The sequence below is a fragment of the Dendropsophus ebraccatus genome, chromosome 14 (genome assembly GCF_027789765.1).
Source record: "Dendropsophus ebraccatus isolate aDenEbr1 chromosome 14, aDenEbr1.pat, whole genome shotgun sequence".
Taxonomy (NCBI): Eukaryota; Metazoa; Chordata; class Amphibia; order Anura; family Hylidae; genus Dendropsophus; species Dendropsophus ebraccatus.
The window spans coordinates 37,299,973-37,321,041 of NC_091467.1; the positions used below are offsets into that span (position 1 = coordinate 37,299,973).

A 21,069-nucleotide genomic window follows, 5' to 3' on the forward strand; every position below is an offset into this window, starting at 1 on the left:
GTCTTTTTTCTTCTAACATATCTAGTACAAAAAATATCCTAAATTATAAAAGTACAGATTTATTTTCTTTAATACAAATATGATGAAAGATAAGACTTTATCATGGGTAAACATCCAATGGTAGCTGAAAATCTTTGAAGGTGTAAAATGCTATTTCTCCACAATCCACCAAAGCAAACACAACTGGTACGTCTCCACTTTGGGATGCCAGGATCTTCATGGTTCGCAGTGAAGGAATCTGCTCATCGAAGCTATGGGCAGAAAGAGAGAACTTATGAAGTTTGATGCAGATTAGCAGGATTACCAATGTAAAAATGATAATGCTATGACTTGAACAATTCTAAGTGCTCCTGACTTGCTCGGCCTTTAGGCATAAGGAAGTATTACAGAGAAGCCCTCCTCAATAGCCCCCCTCTATAAGCTACACAAAAGAAAGTTGATGGAAAGAGTAGCTGTACCTCTGGACCCATTTTCTATATACTGCTTACCCCAGCAACAGGTAATTCCCTGGGGGTACACAAACACATGACACATATGTGACTGCAGCAGCCAATAACTAGCTGTAATAGGCTGCCGCAGTCACATGTCCTGCGTCAAATCCTAGTATGTCCGTGCACTGTGTGTGTTGGTGCCAGTTGAATAATAGTCCAATATAGTAAAGATAACAACTGCACTCCACCCCAAAGGTAATGCTTATCACACCATCATTTATTTATAGGTTCCGGTAAAGATCATTACTCAGGCACAGTTCAAGATTAATTGTTTTAGATTGGTTAGTAATGCTTTCACATGGTGTTAGTATACCCAATCACAGGGACGTTTCGTTCACGTGCACTTTTGTCAACCAGGTATATAACCAGTAGTGGGAGAAGGAGATGAAGAAGTAGTAGTAGTAGTAATGAGTGTCTCGGATGCAATGTAAGAATCCTAGATGGCGGCCGGTGTGGAGAGAAGTGAATATATGAATTGTAATATGCCACTTATCAGCTCACCGCTCAGAGAAAGATGCCCAGAATAAGGGCTTCCATTATGCCCTACTAGGGTAGGGTGACTTTTATGAGACAACCCTTTTAAAGAATATGCTCCAAGGACTTTATCTGGTTGTAAAAAATTTATTGTAAAATCTCCTGTAGACATACCCTTGATTTTCTGCTGCAGACCTTCAGCCTGAATGTCATGGATTTGGCAACAGATTCAATAAGCCTAATCTGCATCCAGGCTACCAGACAGGTTTTGCACATCTAGAAGTTACAAGATACTTCTTTCCTTTTTTTCACAATGTAGATCTAAAGCATGCGGGAAACTTTTGCAGTATAAAGATAGCCACCTTTCCAGTGGTCTTAGGTTAATTATAACTGGAGCACAGAACATTAGGGAGTAAAATGCACATGTTAAATATTCAGCTTAAAAAACTTTTTTGAATAAGCAAACCCAAGTTTGTATTTAACAGGTATGAATTTTTGTGGGAGAGGATATTTGGCTGCCTGCATGTTGTATTAAGTGGAATCTGCCAGAAATATTTAGGCCTGGGCTATAGACAATTGACCGATTTTAATTGTGAAGTGACAGCTGAAGTCCAAAAGATTGCAAGTAACTTAATGTTTTCCTTTCAAGTGTAGCTGCAGCTCAGTAGTTGTAAAAAAAAATAAAAATAATATCTCTGTTGCACTACAAAAAGTTTCTGTAACCAGGCCATGGTGTATTGTCATCTCGATTTCCCTATCCACAGAACAGGCGATAAAAATCATCAAGTTACCACCGATCCTTAGAATGGGGACATGACTGTCCCCAGAATGAATGGACCGTACTACACATACGCTGCCACCACACCATTCATTCTCTATTGGGCCGCCAAACACTGTTGAGTTCAGCCCTTCGCAACATTCAGCAGCCCCATATAGAATGAATTGAGTGTTAACCACTAGCATGTGATGTACTCCATTCATGCAGGGGACAATTATGTCCCCATTCTCAGAATTGGTGAGGGTCCCACCAGTTGAACCCTCCCAAATCAGCTTGGCATACACTATACTATAAGGGATAAGTTGAGATGAGGAAACCCTTTAATGTCTATGGATATATTGTTAGTCTTTTGCCTTCATAAATGTTTCAGGCATAAAAGGAAAATAAATCATAACTGACCACCTACCTGTGCACACATAAATAAGCATATGGTTTGCCTGGTTTGGATTTCTTAAACTGCGAGATGCCATCAGCTTGATACAAATTAAAGTGTATCTGTAGTACATTCTGCCTGTCCTGAAGCCTGTAACAGAAAGTTACACCTGCAGTTAGGCCAAACAGAAGCAGGATCCTAGGCCATAATAAATCAGAAATGCATATATATTATGCTTGCGTTAATAATATACCAGTTTTAAGAAAATAAACTTTTTTTTTATTAAATGGGCACTGACTTTCAAAATCTAAACAAAGGAAGTCCCAGTCATCTGCATGCTCACAGGGAAGGCAGCCACTTAATAGATGGACGCATTGAGCGGTTACACTCTTGTTGGGACTTTCAGCAATCGTTCTTTTTTTTAAAAAAAACTAGCGCAATACTAAAAAGCAAAAATAAATAAATAAATACGATAAATGAATAGTAATTAATAAGTTTTTAAAAAAATGTAAATTGCAAACATGCTTAATTTTATACCCCCTGTTGATTTAGATTTTGGGAGTTACAACGAGAGGAACACCTTAATGTTTAAAATTTACCTGCTCCGATTCCTAAAACTATTTTATTTCTCCAAGGAACTATATGGGACTAATTTTTGCTTCATGGTCTGCTATTTTTATTGGTATTATTTATTTTGGTATTTTATGGTCTATTTTAATGCAGATTGGAATTTGTTATTGCTTTTTATCAATTTATTTTCTGGGATGTCACATGACCAGAAAAATTTTAATCGGCTGTGTTCCCACTGCGGAATAATATCGGAGAAGGCGGCTGTCTTGTTAAATAGGTGGCTGTCAATAATGATCCTGATCATTATTAGCGGCAGTCTATGTTAAAAGATGACCGCCATCCCCGACATTATTACGCAGTGGAAACTTAGCAATTCATTCTATGGGATAAATAGCACTATGTTATAATAGTTTGGTCAATTCCGCATGCGCCAATACAAAATGTGTTTTTTCATTTATGGCATTCAATGTGCAGAATAAAAATTTCATTTAAAATAGTTTGCACGTTTCTGCAAGTGGCAAGATGCCTGTTCTTGCAGTTTAGATTTTTTATAATAAAAAAAAAAAACGAAAACACAACAACGACAAAAGGGGTTGATTTGTATCTGGCTCTATCAGTAACAACAAATTTAGGCGATAAATTGCATGTAAAGAGGCCCTGATGCCAAAAGAGGCCCTGATGCCAAAAAAAAAAAAAACCAAACAAACAAAAAAAAAAACACACTTTCAGCATTCATGGGAAGCCACTGATCCATGCAGGCATTTTTTTAAAGCCCCCAGTCATTATCAAGCAGAGGTGTTTGTGTGATCACTGCATGTTTTTAACATGTAGAGTGCTCAGGTTCATGCCTTACTGAAAGCTGTAGTGATTGCTCCCATAAGAGATAAGAGTCTATGGGCATGTCTTAAATATCTTCAGATTGTTAACTGTTAAAGGATCAGTAACTACCACTTTCAATGAACACACTGAATACCTAACCGCCTGCCTACTAGAAAGCCTAGGCTCTCTTAAGCATATTTAGCTAAACTAAAGATAAGATTTTGTTGTATTAAAAAAAAAAAAGAAAAAAGTATCACAATCTTGTAAAGTTTGTAAAAAGAAACATATTACACATACCTCTTATTATCCTCCACCAATGTAGACTGACGGATAGCTGTTAGTTGTGCTAAAACTGAAGCTGGATGCACAAATAATAGTAGTCAGTACAATATGTGGTATTATCAACACTTTGAATGATATGACAAAAAAGGAACCAGGAACAGGATAAAAATCCTTGTCCAAAAAAACAAACAAAAAAAAAAAAAAAACACAAAACAACTGTTAAGGTGTCTTCACACAACGGATCGTAGCGGATTTCTTGCTGGGAGTTTTGCAGCGAAATCCGTGGCAGTCCAAGGTCCTGTCAGTTCTTATCTAAATACATACTTGCAGCGGATCTTTCAGACCGCTGTATGTTAATCACCCGCCCCTTTAACCCACACACTGCCTGCACATACATTACCCGTCCTCGTTCCGGCTTGCTGCATGGGCTCCTGGCTTCTTGTTGTTCCGCCCAGCCAATCAGTGCGTTGCCCAGGCGCAGCCACTGATTGGCTGAGCAGGAAGCCGGGAGCCTGTGCAGCAAGCCAGAACGAGCACAGGTAATGCATGGGTTAAGGGGGCGGGTGATTTACATACTCTCAGTGGTCTGAAAGATGCCCTGCAAGTATGTATTCACATAGGAACTAAACGTGTGAAGGCACCCTAAAACTGAGAGAAAGTGCTACTAAATACAATATAGTTTAATCTTTCTGATAATCTGATAACCATGATTTGCCTGGCTTTGCATGTGCACTAAGAAAGCTGCATTGATCACCACAAATCAGTGTACAGAGTGGCGGTAAACTTTTTGAGCTCTCCAGATCATGGGAAATATTCAGTGCAGAACAATCTATATCACAAAGCAAAAAGGTAAACATGCAGTAAGAGCTCACCTGTAGAGTTCACATGTCCTGGAGCCAGCAGTGGCCTGACTGTACTCGACCAAAGATGTGTTGGTCTTTCATTGCGACATTCCCTCTCTCGCAGGAGCCTCTTATATTCACTCCAGTTGCTGCATTTTTGTATTTTAGGGTCAGCGTTGATACTAATTTTGTACTTCCGTTCCCAATCCAGCTGCTCTTGTTCTCTTCGGGAAAACTTCTCTGGACGCAAATTTAGCTTTCCTAACCAAGGAGATATGTCTGCTTGATGCCCAGTAATATTATTAGGCAGGAAGGCAGGCTCGGGATCTGGAAGCTGAAGGCAGGGTTGATCATATGCACAGTTTGGAAAGCAGATTCTTGAGAAATCCCATCTGTGTTTCCTTTGTGATTTTCCAGAAACACCATACTCTTTAGCAGTTTCACCATCAGCTGAGTCTTTGCTCCCCAACCTATTGTTGTTATTCTTGGCTTCTTCATCAACTTTTACATTTTGTGATACAATTGGTACAAATGCCACGGGCTCTGGGGTGAAGGAAGCAACCGTTTCTGGGCAATGGCTTATTTTGGGTCTTGAAGAATTACTTTCTTCTTTGCTGTCATTTCCAGGTGTCTCTGAAACATTTTGACTTTCCGAACTGCAAATTAAAACATAACAGCTCAGTGTAAGCTCTCACCAACTATTCCATTATCTTTCATATCTAACTTTGTGGTCTGTACAGTCTAGTTTTTCTTTGAAAAAAAAAAAAAAAATTCATACCAGAACAAAGGGGGAAAAAAGGCCCCGGCTGTCTGATAACAGTGACAACTAAACAAGATTGGCTGTGCTGGGTTCTACAGCTTGGCCCTCTCTGTTCTGCTGGTAGTACTAACCCAAATCATATGTATTTTTATAAATGGTCACATAATACTTTCAACACTCAAAATAAAACTTTGTGAGGTGGATCCATTTTCAAACATTCAGAGTAACATTTAAATTTTTTAAGTGGACCTTTATGTTCTAAAGCAGTGCTTCTCAAACTTTTTCTACTGGAGCCTCACCCAACAGACCAAGGCAACGCCTGGACCTCACTAGACTGACCCAGAGGGTGCCTTGGTTTTACTACATGTGGTAAAAATCCATTGAAAATAATGCTAGGGCTACCTTTCACCTGTCTCCCAAGCTCTATATACTAATAAAGCAAGTACAAAATAAATGAATAATGTTTCTAAAATTGAGATTTTGGCAAACAGTAAAAGGATTGTGCAGATCATAGTTACTTTTGTGATAACTGGCTCCCCAGCTGGGCCTCACCAACAACTAGGGGGCGCCTCACTGTTCTAAAGCAATGTCCTCCAAGCAACCTTATGCTCTTCCGCTGTTGCAAAACTACCATCATGCCTGGACAGCCTTGATGGGAGATGTAGTGTTTCAACAGCTGGAAATCCACAGGTTAAGGGTGACTGCTCCAAAGAATCTATATCATTTCTTAGATTTTAATCCTGTTTTAATCCTTGTCTGCTAAAGAGCAGAGCATGAATGTATGCATGTTAGTATCCTATAAAAACTAGAATTCAGGATGTGTAACTGGGTTATGTCAACTATGCTAAGGTGCAGTTTATGTTCAATTTACAAACTCAAAAATAAGTGCAAGAATAAGGGTGTTTGAATTAATTTGGGGGGGGGGGGGAGGATTGATCAGCTTTTTTTGTATGCATTTATGTGTATATGACCAAGATTTTGACATTTTTTAGTTTCCAAGCCAAGTTATTTTTTTTATCATAACGCCTTAGGATGAAGTCAAATATATTTTGGCATTGCAGCAGCTGATGAAATGCATCAACTTAATGGGGTAGTGCGGCGCTAAGAAATTATTCACAAAATAACACACATTACAAAGTTATACAGCTTTGTAATGTATGTTATGTCTGTGAATGGCCCCCTTTCCCGTGTTCCCCGCCCCCCGCCCGTGGACCCGGAAGTGTAGTGCATTATACATACCTGATACGCGTCGACCCCGTCTGCAGTCTTCTGACAGTGATGTAATCTTCGGGAGGCCGGCCGGCCGACTCGCTCCTGCCGTCCCCCCTCTGCCGCGTCATAACTGTGCTCAGCCGCGATTGGCTGAGCATAACTGTGCTCAGCCAATCGCGGCTGAGCATAGTTATGAATAATTTCTTAGCGCTGCACTACCCCTTTAAAATTGTTGCGTAATTTCACTCCATCCCAGACCAAACTAGATCTCGGCTATTTAGCCATTTATCAAGAATGTGCGCCATTTGCAACGATTAGCAAAAAGTATAAAAAGTCATTTCAAATACAAAAACGATGACAGACTGTCCCCTTTATAGTCGCACCCATTTGATATGCAGGGAAAGTGTGTATGTGACAATACTTTTCACATTCTAAGTAAATGGCTATAATAAAATACCATACTGCATAAGATGTAAGATCTTTACCATGGTCTTGAACTCCTCTTACGCTTTCTATTTGATACTTGGCTCTCCAAATTTATTTTTTTCTCGTAAGGCAGCTGTACTGAGCTACAGAAGAAAACAAAAAGATAAATTAGGATATTATACACAACAATGATGTAATATGGAAGTTCAAGGAATATCATCAACCAGATAGCCAGCATTGTAGGTCCTGGACCATAGGGAAAGGGTTCTTAACAGGGAATTTTAAATGTACTGTCAATGGGGGCAACTTTAAGGCAATGTCTATGAGGCGAAGCTGGTAGAGTATTTCATGTGGCTGTATTAAAAAAAAAAATCCCACAAATGTGTGTTTTTATCTTGTTTCGCTAGTCATGTGGGAGTCAGTATTTGACAGTACTTTTATGTCTATCTTTAGAACTTTTCATATTATTCTAGTCCTGTCTCCACAGTTGCCAAACAGTCTAAGCCCATTAAACGCAGACTTGGAACCATTCAACCCCTTAAGGCCCTAATACACAAAGCGATTATCGTCTATATTCAGCTGACAATGGCTTTGTGTAATAAAAGACAACAATCAGCTGACATGCATGGTGTCGGCTGATCGCTGTCTTTCAACAGGCTGAAACAAAATGATCAGCCTTATACCATGTAATAGGAGTGGCAGCTTCAGACCGCCGTTGCAGAATTCATTATAACCTATGGAGGAGTGAGGGGCCGAGGGGGATGACTAAGCAGGAAGAGGACAGAGCCAGCCCGTGCAGGTCTGTGCTTATCTGAGAGTCTGGTGAGAGAAGATTGCATTTCTAAAAAATTACATTTAAATGACAGTTACACTTTAAGCATATTTAAGTGCACCTATCACCATCAAGTCAAGTGCAGGGGAGAAAATAACAATCAATCATTGCTTACCTCTCCCCATGCCCGCAATACGCCATGTGACAGCCTCCAAGACCCCCCACCGGAAGGCATTTTCCGTCCCAGAGTAGTGAAATCAGCATGTACCAGCTGATGGATTGCACACTCGGCCAAATCAGTGACTGCAGTGGGGTCTTGCTGCAGTCACTGACTGGCTGAGTAGGTCGTCCATTAACAGGGTCGCAACCTTGGCTCTGCAGGAGATCCTGGAGCCTGGCGGGGGTCCCAAAATGGCCATCCAGTGCAGGAGAGGTGAGTTAGGATAGTTTGTTATGTTACCCCCCCTTCCCCCATGCCCCTGCTGTATGAACATTTTTTCACATGTCCGGACTTCTCTTTAAAATAGACTTCTAACATGTCATAGTGACATGTCAGAGCTTTCTATCAGTGGGGGTCCGGGTGCTGCAATCAGCACCTGTTCAGCAGCGTGAGCTCTGCCCCTTCATCTCTGCTATCACTTGTAAAGTAGCAGTGGATGGAATTATAATGAAGTCTATGGAACTTCCAGTAGATGTGATTGCCGGAAGTTCTATAAGCTCCATTATAATTCTGTCTACTTCTACTTTAGCAGTGAGAATGGAGATAAAGGGGCAGAACGCACGCTGCTTATTACATCTGCACTTTGGTTCTAGCGATCAGAGCGGGTCTCAGCACCTAGACCCCCACCGCTATAAACCTCTAAATGTTGCTATGACATGTCAGATGTTTGTTAAAATGATATGTACCCTTTAAATGTGCTTCGTTGTTGGCATAGTGGGGTGAATCTGCTGTGAAAAGATTGTTGGGAGACATCCATTGTCATGGCAGCCCTGTGCCTGCCCTAAGGCTCTGTGGCTAGCGAGAATTCTTTATTGCTAGAGCCTAGCATAGCCAGGCTGTAGCAATAGGTACGCTGATCTGATGGATCAATGTAATACTGTGGTATTGCTTTGATACCTAACAGCAATGAAGCAGTTGCTCATAGAAATCCCCTATTGGGCAAAAAAAAAAACCCCAATAGAAATTCACATCACCCCATCTTCCCATTTTTCAAATGATAAAATGTAAACCAAAAAAATAAAACATACAGTTTTGGAATCGCCCCATAGAAAACCTCTACTGCTTTGGACAGTTCCTGTCACAGACAGAGGAGGTAGCAGAGAGCACAGTGTCAGACTGGAAAGAATACACCACCTCCTGCAGGTGATAATTACTGGGAAGCTTGAGATTTTTTTTTTATGGAATTTACAAATCTGTATATTCTTTCTGACACCAGTCGATTTGAATACCCCTTTAATGCTAACTAGAGAAAGTCCAATAAAGGCCAAGTGTTCGCACCTTGGGTCGAATCGGGTGACAATGTAGCCCAATCTTTTCAAATGGCTATATACCTGTTTAAAAGAAAAGAAAAAAAAACACAAAAACAGAAATAAATAAACTAGCAGAGAAGAGAAATACTGTTAAATTATAATAACAATGATAATAATGCCAATAACCTGATAGTGTAAAAGACTGACTGGACCACAAGAGAGCAGCTTCTTATAAGCCTCCTCAATAGACAGTGGAAGATCCCTGTAAGACAGCTCAATAGTTCCCTAAAAAAAACAAATAAATATCACTTACCTGGGAAACAGTGCATAGTCATGTTAGTTTATATCATGTGAGGATATACAGTCTACACTGAGGACAGAAAGTCTATTACAAACCGATTACTATAGTATATGAATCTTTGTGTTATTGGGACAAGACATTTATAGATTCTATATAAAGACTTACACACTCAAGTAAATAGACTGCTTCCTCAGGCAGGAGACACTGCCGTCCTCCCTCTGTGAACCCCATGATCTGCCAAAACTTGCCCTGCACACAGGAGTACATGTTAGGGTTACTCTCGCTGGTAACAAGTATCACATTGTCAGAGAGCAATTGTCAAGGATGTATTGCATCTGTGACAGCTATCACCCATTAGTCTCTTAAAGGCACCTACCGCAGGCAATGTCAGCTCCACCAATTTTTCTTCTGGTTTCCACACTCCTCTCCCTAAGTTCCCCCTGCAGATGTCAATAGGGCATTTTTAAGGGCTATGGTAACCTTTGTATCTATTGTTTACTGCATTGCATCTAGTATACATGCAGCTTACATGTACAGCATAACAATTGATAGCAACCTGCTTGATACAATTTACAATCAATTCTGTCAGACAGGCTCTATAGCCATTCAGTGTCCAGCCCTTCTCCTCTTCTTAACCCCTTATGGCCTGGTTTACTTTTACCTTTTTTATCCTCAGCTTATAAAAGCTGTAACTCTTATATTTCTATACAGAGAGAACTTGTTTTTTTGCTGGACTAATAGTTTCTTTTACTATTATTATTTATTTGAATATTTGTGAGGTAAAATTGCCAAATTGTTTTTTGTCATCTTTCAAACCTTTTGTTTTTACACCATGTATGTCACAGTAAAAGCAAGAGGTTATCTGTATTCTGCGGGTCAGCAAGATTACAGAGATATCTACTGTATATAGCCTTTGTTTTATTTGCGTAATAAAAAAAACAAAAAACTTTTCTTTTAAAATTAAAGTGAAAATGCAGTGATCCTATATATCCTCAATGATCCCCCATTGATTATGTGACAACTTTTTCATATGTCTAAACTGCTCCAGCCACTAGATTTAAAACTTTTATAAATGATCCCAGTGAAACTACATCTCTCATCATGCATTGCACCTCAGAGCCAAATGATGGGTACTTGCCTCTGTTTTGTAGTATCTGCCCACCACTGACTCGATCGGCTTCTACTTTGCACAGTAAACACAGATACAGAAAGTGAAATGAAACAGTGTCTCCTTTCCCCTATATTATTTGCGTTGCGAACGAGCAACGATAAAAATTGGTCCAGGTCTTATAAAGCGATCAACGATTTCTCGTTCGGTCGTTAATCGTTAACTGCATTTCAACCGAACGATTATCGTTCAGATTCAAACGATTTAACCATAATCTGAACGATAATCATCCGGTGGAATAGGGCCCTTACTCAGGAGAGGCTATTGTTTCCCTGCTCTTTTTTACTATACAGACTTAGCAGTGAAGAGGTAGAATCCACTACTAAACTTATCCTGTAAATAGCCGACGTTAACCCCCTTATTATTACCCCAGTACTGACTTCCACCAGGGATACTAGAAAGAGCTGGTTATCATCAGGCCCAGAGCTTCAAAAATAATGTGCAGGGCCTTTGAAATGTCAGTATGGTATTATTAGGCTGAGAAGGCCCTTCCCACCCTGGCAGTACTAGGCTGCTACTTGGTTTTAGACCTAGCTGGTTATAGAACCGCACTTTTTTATCTAAAAAAAAAAAGCATAGGGTCCCCCTTCTTTTCAGTAGAAAACCAGGTACAAGCCAACTAGGCTTTTCTTGAGTAAACATTAGTGGGTTAGCCTAAAGAGAATGGGCCGATAATCAGCCAGGAGCATTGCTAGAAACGCTCCTTTGGCCCATGTAAAAGCGGCAGTGATCAGACGAGGAGCGGGAAAGACACCGGATCCTTGGCTGAATGCATCTTTTGCGTCTGCTGTAAAATTTGTTATCGATATAAACAGGAGATGTGCTGTCGCATCAAACAGTGCAGAGATATGTATGCACTGCTTGTATGCATATCTGTACTGCAAGTTTCCATGGCCGCACAAACTATTCAAAGATTGTTCGTGCAGCATGACTGCTCAATTGATTGTGCCATTAAAAGGCACCACAAACGAGTAAAGATCTTTTGCTGAATGGCGCTCATTTGCATCCTTGCATGGCTTCACGTCGTGCTGTGTAAATAGACCCCTAGCCATTTAATAGCAAGCTAAGAGTGCTTTTACACAGAGAGATTCATCTGACAGATTTGTGAAGCCAAAGCCAGGAACAGACAATAAACAGGGAACAGGAAAGACTGAGTTTTCTCCTCTTTTTAAATCCATTCCTGGGTTTGGCATCCAAAATCTGGCAGATAAATCTGTCTGTGTAAACACACCATTAGTAATGAGGCAGTCTACATAACACAAAGGAGAAAAAAAAAAAAAGTATTGAAATATAAAAAACACTTTCACATTCTTCACAAAGGGGAAGAGCCTCAGAAAGTGCTGAAAAGCTTTGTGCCCCTATTGGGTTTCATTACATTTTTAACATGTCTTTTCTGAAAACATAACCCAATATATTCTGAATTGCAGCCTCTGGTGACCATAACTAGAAGCTGCAATGCAACTGGAGATGCCAGGACACAGGCAGAAGCAAAGTGCAGTATATAGAATGATGCTTACTATCTGACCTCTAAGGAGTTAAGCAGCGATGCTGAGCATCACCAGTTATTATCTTCTCGCTGGGTGGGGTGCAGAACACTCAACCTAGAGAGTAATGCTAAGTTTACACAGAGCGATAATTGGCCCGATCGTACGATTAACGATTTTGAAGTAACGATTTTTTTGTTATAACGATCAGCGGTTAGACGGTACGATATATCAAACGGAATAATTGTTTTGCGATCACGCGCCCGCAGCCCGGCCCCCCTATCAACCGCAGCCCCCTGCACCGCTCTGATCGCCACCCCCCCACCCGGCTCCCTTCTTCAGCAAATCAATGCACGGCAGCACTGATTGGCTAAAAAGGGGAGCCGGGAATTTAAAACGGCTCCTCTTCAGCCAATCAGTGCTGAAGAGGAGCACTGATTGGCTGAAGAAGAGCCGTTTAAAATTCCCGGCTCCTCTCTTCAGCCAATCAATCCGCTGAAGAGGGGAGCCGGGGATTTCGAAGACCTGCTACGCAGAGCAGGTAACGTATGCTCGTGGCCGGGGCGGCGATCAGAGCGGCGGCGGGGGTGGCGGTGGCCGGACTATCGCGAGACGACTGTTTACACGGAACGATCGGCGAATTTTGGGCGAACGATGAACAACGATTTAAGAACATGTTAAAAGATCAAAATGAACGATTTATCAATCAAACGATTATCAAATCAGGTCACAAAGGAAAGACTGAGATTTCTCCTCTTTTCACATCCATTCCTGGCTTTGGCTTCAAATCTTTGGCAGATAATCTTTTCCGTGTAAATGGACCCTAAGGAGTTACAAGTCTATGCAGAGCATGGACACCTAATGAAGCATACTGATCTAGGACAGTTTTGGCATACAATCCTGTAGGACACCTTCATGGAAATCTACAGACTCCATTTACTTCAATGGCCTGAATGTAGTAAACTAATGACTATATTTGCATCATTTCTCTTATGCACATAAGACTCAAAAGCGTGCTATGCTACACTTGCGTAAAAACTCAGGTACCTGTGAGAATTAAACCAAACATAGTTACTAGCTGACTCTTAGGGCCTGTACAGGGCCCATGACTCTCCGTGCAGGTATATATATAGGTTCTGATTGTGACAGGTTAAGGACATAGTTGTGCAATGGAGTGTAGAATCATGATGCAAATGAGCCCTTAGATGAGCATTCAGGGAATAAAAAAGCATCTGACAGAAGTGACTGAACATCATCAAGCTGCTTTTTAAATTATAATACTAGTGTAAAAAAAAGTCCAGTTAGGCACTGTTCATGCTTCTCCTATTAAATAACTTTAATCAGCCATGCTCAATATGTCTGCTGGCTTATTTACCAAAGCTAACCTGGACACCTGGTCAGTGCTCCTCTTCCTTAGCTAAAGACAGGAGGGCTTTTTACCAATGTACTTGTGTATATGTGTCTGAGTTTTATCCCTGTAACAGATACATCATATAATTACGTACAGTCTCTCCACGCGCTCTTCTGCCAGCAGACACCATTGCTCTGCACGACAGATCTGCAGCTTGTCATCCTGTGTTTGTGACCCATCTGGCAGAAAGTCCTTCTGTCCATGAGAGCGCTGAGGAAGGCTCTGCTCCCGAATCCGCGCAGCAAATAACTCCGCTGGACTGAAACACAAATATGTTACAACAAGTTACCAGCAAAGACTAAATGGTTGGTAATAAAAATTTTTTATATATATATATATATATATATATATATATATATATATATATATACACACACACACAGTGATGCCTTGGTTTACGAGTAACTTGGATTGAGAGCATTTTGCAAGAAGAGCTCACAGTTTTTCAAAACTGCAACTTGGTTTAAAAGCTCCCTGTACTGGGTAGGAGGGCGAGTGGGAAGGGGGCATGGTCTGCATAGTGTGGTCACCTTCCAAATCAAAGCAGATCCACTTCAGGCTGGGGCTTGCATCAGGGGACAGGACTGTGGAGGTAATCTCTTCAGTGTCGGACTGGGGTATCAGGGGCCCACCAGAGGAATTGATCCTTGAGGCCCACCAAAGAAGAATTGTTAAAAAGCGACATACTGACCCGTCCCTATCCTGGATTCATCTGAATCTGGGACAACTCCTTTGTGAATGACGTGTTTTCAGTCAAACTATAACTCTCTGAATACCCTTTACTTATGAAGCTTAAATGATGGGTATTTTGGGAGTTGTTTCAGAGAGAAAAAACCTTTAATAACTGATAGTAGTGCTAAAGCTTCTGGTGGCTGTAATCTGTTACAACCATCAGCCCTGAAGGTCCAGCACTATATCTTTCTACAGCGGCAGCTCATATGTATTAAAACTCCCAGCCTATCCCGAGGGATGCAGACTATCAGTAAATGCTGGGAGTTGTAGTGCTTGCAGCTGTTGTAGTTGGAGGGTCTTAGGTACATTGTACACTGAATGCTTTGTGGGAGATCAGAATACAGAGTTATGTGGGGGCTCAGTGTGTGGAAGTGACCCCAGAACAGCACTAATATATATATCACCATACAGTACCTCTCAACATACCATCACACTGTTACTGACCAAATCATCCATCATCATACTACTACCCCTTCATCCTCCTGCTCCTCCATCATCATACTACTACCTCCTTCATCCTCCATCATCATACTACTACCTCCTTCATCATCCTCCTGCACCTCCAAGATCATACTACTATTCCTTCATCGTCATACTACTACCCATTCAACCTTCTGCCCCTCCATCATCATAATACTATGCCCTTTATCATCATACTACTACCCCCTTCATCCTCCTGCCCCTCCATCATACTACTACCCTCTTCATCCTCCTGCTCTATCATATTAATACCCCTCCATCATTCACCTACCCCATCATACTACTACCCCCTTCATCTTCCTGCCCCTCCATCATATTACTACCCCTCCATCATCATAGTAGTACCTCTCTCATCCTTTTGCCCCTCATCACCATACTACTACCTCCTTCATCATTCTCCTGCCCCTCCATCTGTATTTAAAAGAAAAAATGCTATACGTACCTCACCTGTATGGTTCCTCTAGTGCCCCAGCGACTCCTCTCCCCAGTCTGACATCGCTAACACCAGAAGGGGGTGGGGCTTCTCATGGCGGGGGCAGAGCTTCCCGGGACATGTCTGTCGCCTCAGAATCGGGCAGTCCCTGCAAAACCATGTATTTATCCTGCTGCAGCACGTCCGACGCTGGGACGTGAGGAAAGGCAGCATCACCCTATGGCTGTCTGGGGGCCCCAGCTGCTGGACGGTCAGTGGGAGTGGGGAAGGGGGCCCACCGGAGGATCCAGTCCGACACTGAATCTCTTCATAGCTGTAACCCCTCTCTCCCAGGACAGAGAGTGCTGCTATACAGTGCCCACATATGCCCTGCTCATTCCTTCATGCTCCCTGGAGTCTCTGTCCCATCCTCTCCATTTCTGTACAGTAACTTATAATATCACATATTCAGCTGTTTCTAAATGTTTGTTTCACATGTTATTCAAATTAAAAGATCAATATTTTTGGGGTGTGGAACCAATTGCCTGCATTTCAATTAATTCTTATGGTAAAATTTGCTTTGGATTACAAGCACAGTCCTAGAATGAATTATGCTTGTAATCCAAGGCACCACTAATAAATTTTATATAATATATATATTACACACTTACATATACATACACACACACATACATAAAATCATCTTTAAATTAATCCCAAAGAGCAGAAAACACTGTGTTTTCTACACATGATGTAGAGCCAGATGTACTGTTCCATGTAACAAAGCTGCATCGCTAGGCTGCCATACTAAATACAGGGGCCTGGTAGACATTGTGCAGCTCTGTGGTAATGTCCCACTATATGAATTACTCAGTGTAGTCGTCTGTGAAACATGGAATGTGGGAACATTAAAGGGGTACTCCAGCAAAAAATCTTTTTCTTTCAAGTCAACTGGTTTCAGTAAGTTACATAGATTTATAATTTGAAAATCTCAAGCCTCGCCATACTTATCAGCTGCTGTGTGTCTTGCAGGAAGTAAAATATTCTCTCCAATCTGACACAGTGCTCTCTGCTACCACCTCAAGCTGTCTAGGGCAGTAGCAAATCCCCATAGAAAACCCTCTCCATCTCTGGACAGTTCCTAACATGGACAGTGGTGGCAGCAGAGAGCACTGTGTCAGAATGGAGAGAATACACCACTTCCTGCAGGACATACAGCATCTGACAAATATGGGAAAAGTTAAGATTTTCAAATAGAAGTAAATTACAGATCTATATAACTTTCTAAAGTCAGTTGATTTGAAAGAAAAAGATTTTTGCTGGACAACCCCTTCAATATGTAGAAGGTGAATATTGTAGCACCCAGGAAAATGGGTACAATCCATAACCAAAATAAAAGTTATGTCTGAACAACCCAAGTTAATGTTTCTTGAGCAGGTGTTATTGTTGTCAGCTGTAACATTACACTGTGATACAGATTAATAAAAGCTGGAGTTGCACTCAGTATATATACACACTCTGGAAGGAGTTTATCAAACAAGTTACAAAAGTTCCAACTAGTTCACACTGTTATTCTGGTGACAGCACTAATAAATTGCCCCCGGTTTTTGTTGCAACACTTCTCATAAAACTGAAGACCCCACTGGTTTTGGACACGTAAACAGGAAAGCTTCCAAGCTTGGTGGCAAACATAAATAGAAAAGTCTAAAACAAAGTTTAAAAACTTGTTGCATGCATTACATGTATATACGTATAGACAGAATACAGACTGCTGCTCCGTAAGCACAGTATAATGGACTATAAGAGGGGTATATACAGAATACAGACTGCTATAGACCGCTTCTCTGTAAGCACAGTACAACAGACTATATGAGAGGGTATATACAGAATACAGACTGCTCCCCTGTAAGAATAGTCTAACAGACTATATGAGAGGGGTTTTTACAGAATACAGACTGCTCCCCTGTAAGCACCGTAAAACAGACTATATGAGAGGAGTATGTACAGAATACAGACTGCTATAGACAGTAAGCACAGTATAATGGACTATGAGAGGAGTATATAAAGACTGCTATAGACAGTTCTTCTGTAAGCATAGGACAACAGACTATATGAGACCGGTATATATAAAATACAGATTGCTTCCCTGAAAGCACAGTATAACAGACTATACGAGACAGGTACATACAGAATACAGACAGCTCATCTGTAATTATAGTATAACAGACTATATGAGAGGGGTATATACAGAATACAGACTGCTCCTCTGTAAGCACAGTACAACAGATTATATGAGAGGGGTATATACAGAATACAGACTGCTCCCCAGTAAGCACAGTATAACAGACTATATGAGAGGGGTATATACAGAATACAGACTGCTCCTCTGTAAGCACAGTACAACAGATTATATGAGAGGGGTATATACAGAATACAGACTGCTCCTCTGTAAGCACAGTACAACAGATTATATGAGAGGGGTATATACAGAATACAGACTGCTCCCCAGTAAGCACAGTATAACAGACTATATGAGAGGGGTATATACAGAATACAGACTGCTCCTCTGTAAGCACAGTACAACAGATTATATGAGAGGGGTATATACAGAATACAGACTGCTCCTCTGTAAGCACAGTACAACAGATTATATAAGAGGGGTATATACAGAATACAGACTGCTTCTCTGTAAGTATAATATAACAGACTTTATGAGAAGGGTATATACAGAATGCAGACTGCTCCTCTGTAAGCACAGTATAACAGACTATATGAGAAGGGTATATACAGAATACAGACTGCTCCTCTGTAAGCACAGTATAACAAACTATATGAGAGGGGTATATACAGAATACAGACTGCTCCTCTGTAAGCATAAGACTATATGAGAGGGGTATATACAGAATACAGACTGCTCCTCTGTAAGCACAGTACAACAGATTATATGAGAGGGGTATATACAGAATACAGACTGCTCCCCAGTAAGCACAGTATAACAGACTATATGAGAAGGGTATATACAGAATACAGACTGCTCCTCTGTAAGCACAGTATAACAGACTATATGGGAGGGGTATATACAGAATACAGACTGCTCCTCTGTAAGTATAATATAACAGACTATATGAGAGGGGTATATACAGAATACAGACTGCCCCTCTGTAAATATAGTATAATAGACTATATTACACTGGTATACACAGCTACAGAATACAGACTGCTATAGACAGCTCCTCTGCCAGCACATCACTACGCCCCACCAGACCTCCTGACATGGCTGCCAGGACAGCAGATTAGGGCTTCTCCTCATCCCGGCAATGTACAATAACATCATGACATGGTCACCACAGGGGGAGAGCCCGGGCTCCCTGCAGCATAATAAGGAAATACAGCAAACTATTGCTCCAGCCTGCGGGGACAGTGATGGGGCATGTGCTCTGGGGCCCAGGGGAAAGGAGGCAACACACAGCTACCACCAACACACTGTACAGCGCCCGATGACACCCCGCGCTGCATACCTCAGCATCACGGCTCACCCGGCCGGCCCTACACCCGGTACACAAGCGGCAGCACACGAAGAGCAACGCACACGAGCAGGATGTGCCGCAGACTAGGACGGACAGCTCTCCAGCCAATCAGCGCCATCCTCCTTTACTATGATTGGCTGTCGATCTAACTCATCCGACCAATGAACCTGTCAGGGGTCACGTGAGTGAGCCAGAAGCTGAAGGAACTGGAGGCGGCTTTTAGGGCTTCTGTACGAAGTTTCATCATAGTGAGAAGTTCTGGGAAAGTCTCATGTCATCTACACCGGCATAAATAGCAGTCCATTAATATGGCGGATTGTCCACAATATCAGAGGGGTTGTGGAACAGCAGACGCAGCCCCTCCCTCTGGCTATAAGCCGTGGTCAGTATTGTACAATAGCTAAAGCCGAGCTGCAATACCATACACAGCCTATAGAGGGCTCTTTCGGCAAGGACGCATTTTTTATATATTGTGTTTGATTTTTAACTATTTAGAACCCCTTTAACCCCTTAGAGGACCGGGCCAATTTGCATTTTCGTTTTTCCCTCCTTGTGCTTAAAAGGCCATAGCCAGAGGACTTGCATTTTTTGACCTAGAAACCCACATGAGCCCTTATTTTTTGCGCCACTAATTGTACTTTGCAATGACAGGCAGAATTTTTTCATAAAGTACACTGCGAAACCAGAAAAAAATTCAAAGTGTGGTGAAATTAAAAAAAAAACAAAACGCATTTCTTTGGGGGTTTTTCAATTTTACGCTGTTCACCCTGGGGTAAAACTGACTTCTTATATATGTTCCTCAAGTCGTTACGATTACAACAATATGTAATATGTATAACTTTCATTGTATCTGATGGCCTGTAAAAAATTCAAACCATTGTTAACAAATATATGTTCCTTAAAATTGCTCTATTCCCAGGCTTATAGCGCTTTTATCCTTTGGTCTATGGGGCTGTGTGAGGTGTCATTACTGTATTAGCAGTCACGGCGATCGTACCGTGCCCGCTAATAGCCGCGGTTTGGGTCACGAGCGGCACCCGGGGCCGCGGCGGTTCAGAGCGCGGCCGCCGCGCAGCCCCGCTCTGAACACATGGAGGCGGCCCTGAACATACGGGTATGTCCAGGGTCGCCTAAGGGCTAAAGGGAATCTGTCACCCCCCCATGCCGGGGTAACAGGCTCCCGACCCCCTGCTAGAGCCCCCTATACTTACCTGATCGCACCGGGTCCCTCTTCTTGATCCGGTCTGGTAACGGAGATATCAGCGCGTGCTCCTGAGATAAATCAGACGCTCCATTCATTCTCTATGAGCATCGGACTCATCTCAGGAGCGTGCGCGCCGGGCTTCCGGACCGGCTCAAGAACTGGAACCCGGCGCGATCAGGTAAGTATAGGAGGCTCTAGTGGGGGGTCCGGAGCCTGTCACCCCAGCACAGGGGTTACAGGTCCTTTTTAACCTCTTCGTGCTGCAGCTAGTTTGGGCCCGCCACAGAGTACCGCCTTGGCTGCTGAAAGGCTGAGCTGTCTTGAGGAAGCGGCCACGGGACGGGTGTACGGGGCGGCGTGATCTGGGTGTAACGCCTGGAGTAGTGGATCCACTGAACCGTCACTAGCGATGGCACTAACCTCACCAGGGAGCGGAGTCTAAGGGGCCGCTGGTTTTCACCAGAGCCCGCCGCAAGGCGGGATGGACTTGCTGCGGTAGGCGACCCCCAGGTCGCTACCCCTGGCTTGGTTGCTAGTGACGGCAGGCGAGGCGTGGCAGGAGGAGTGCAGGCAGAGGTCTGTAGGCGTGATCGCAGGTGGCGGACAGGACTCAGGAACAATGGGAAGGCAGCGGGCAGGGACTAGGGACAAGGACTGCGGACAGGAACAAGGAACAAGGACTAAGGTCAGGGCAGTTTCTAGGTCATTTTGGCTACAGGGCGAATGTGAAAAAAAGCGCCCCCCCCCCCAAACAAAAACAAAACAAAAAACGCACAGGGGTGCTATATACCACTGGGGGGAGCAACAGGTTTATAACTGATGTTCAGCTCGGACCTTCACCTGACAATAGCGGGGTCTATTGTCAGGTAAAGGTCCGAGCTGAACATCAGTAGTAAACCTGTTGCTCCCCCCAGTAGTATATAGCCCCCCTGTGCGTAGGTTGGACCTTCACTAAAGATTGTTGAGTACCCCTGCCATAGATTGTGAACTACAACTCCTAGCATGCCCTGACAGCTATATACCTTCAGTACCTGCTGGGAGTTATAGATCTCCCTACAAAATCCTTTTTTTTATTGTCATT

The 21,069-nt window shown here is 42.3% G+C and overlaps 1 protein-coding gene across 4 annotated transcripts; it reads right to left on the bottom strand.

The window, feature by feature from the left end:
- Positions 1 to 43: 43 nt before the first annotated feature.
- On the bottom strand, positions 44 to 18,864 carry TSEN54 (tRNA splicing endonuclease subunit 54). 4 transcript variants are annotated; one of them, XM_069952898.1, is made up of 11 exons: positions 18,776 to 18,864; positions 13,728 to 13,892; positions 9,947 to 10,010; positions 9,736 to 9,819; positions 9,456 to 9,554; positions 9,298 to 9,350; positions 7,087 to 7,170; positions 4,660 to 5,285; positions 3,803 to 3,863; positions 2,150 to 2,266; positions 44 to 251 (listed from the first exon to the last, which is right to left on the bottom strand). In XM_069952898.1, the coding sequence occupies exons 1-11, from the start codon at positions 18,781 to 18,783 to the stop codon at positions 101 to 103; spliced, it is 1,512 nt and encodes a 503-aa protein (XP_069808999.1). In that variant the 5' UTR covers positions 18,784 to 18,864; the 3' UTR covers positions 44 to 100. The 4 variants fall into 4 exon arrangements, 3 of the variants coding, with proteins under 3 accessions (XP_069808999.1, XP_069809000.1, XP_069809001.1); XR_011359773.1 differs by having other exon boundaries at positions 163 to 251; positions 1,140 to 2,266; XM_069952899.1 differs by lacking the exons at positions 9,947 to 10,010; positions 18,776 to 18,864 and having other exon boundaries at positions 13,728 to 13,858.
- Positions 18,865 to 21,069: the final 2,205 nt, after the last annotated feature.

Excerpts from the sequence above, each read along its gene's own strand:
- TSEN54 (XM_069952898.1), bottom strand. Across the intron at positions 9,820-9,946 it reads TGGAGCTGACATTGCCTGCG|GGCAAGTTTTGGCAGATCAT; the intron begins GTAGGTGCCTTT and ends TCCTGTGTGCAG. Across the intron at positions 252-2,149 it reads GCTTATTTATGTGTGCACAG|CTTCGATGAGCAGATTCCTT; the intron begins GTAGGTGGTCAG and ends TTCTGCCCATAG.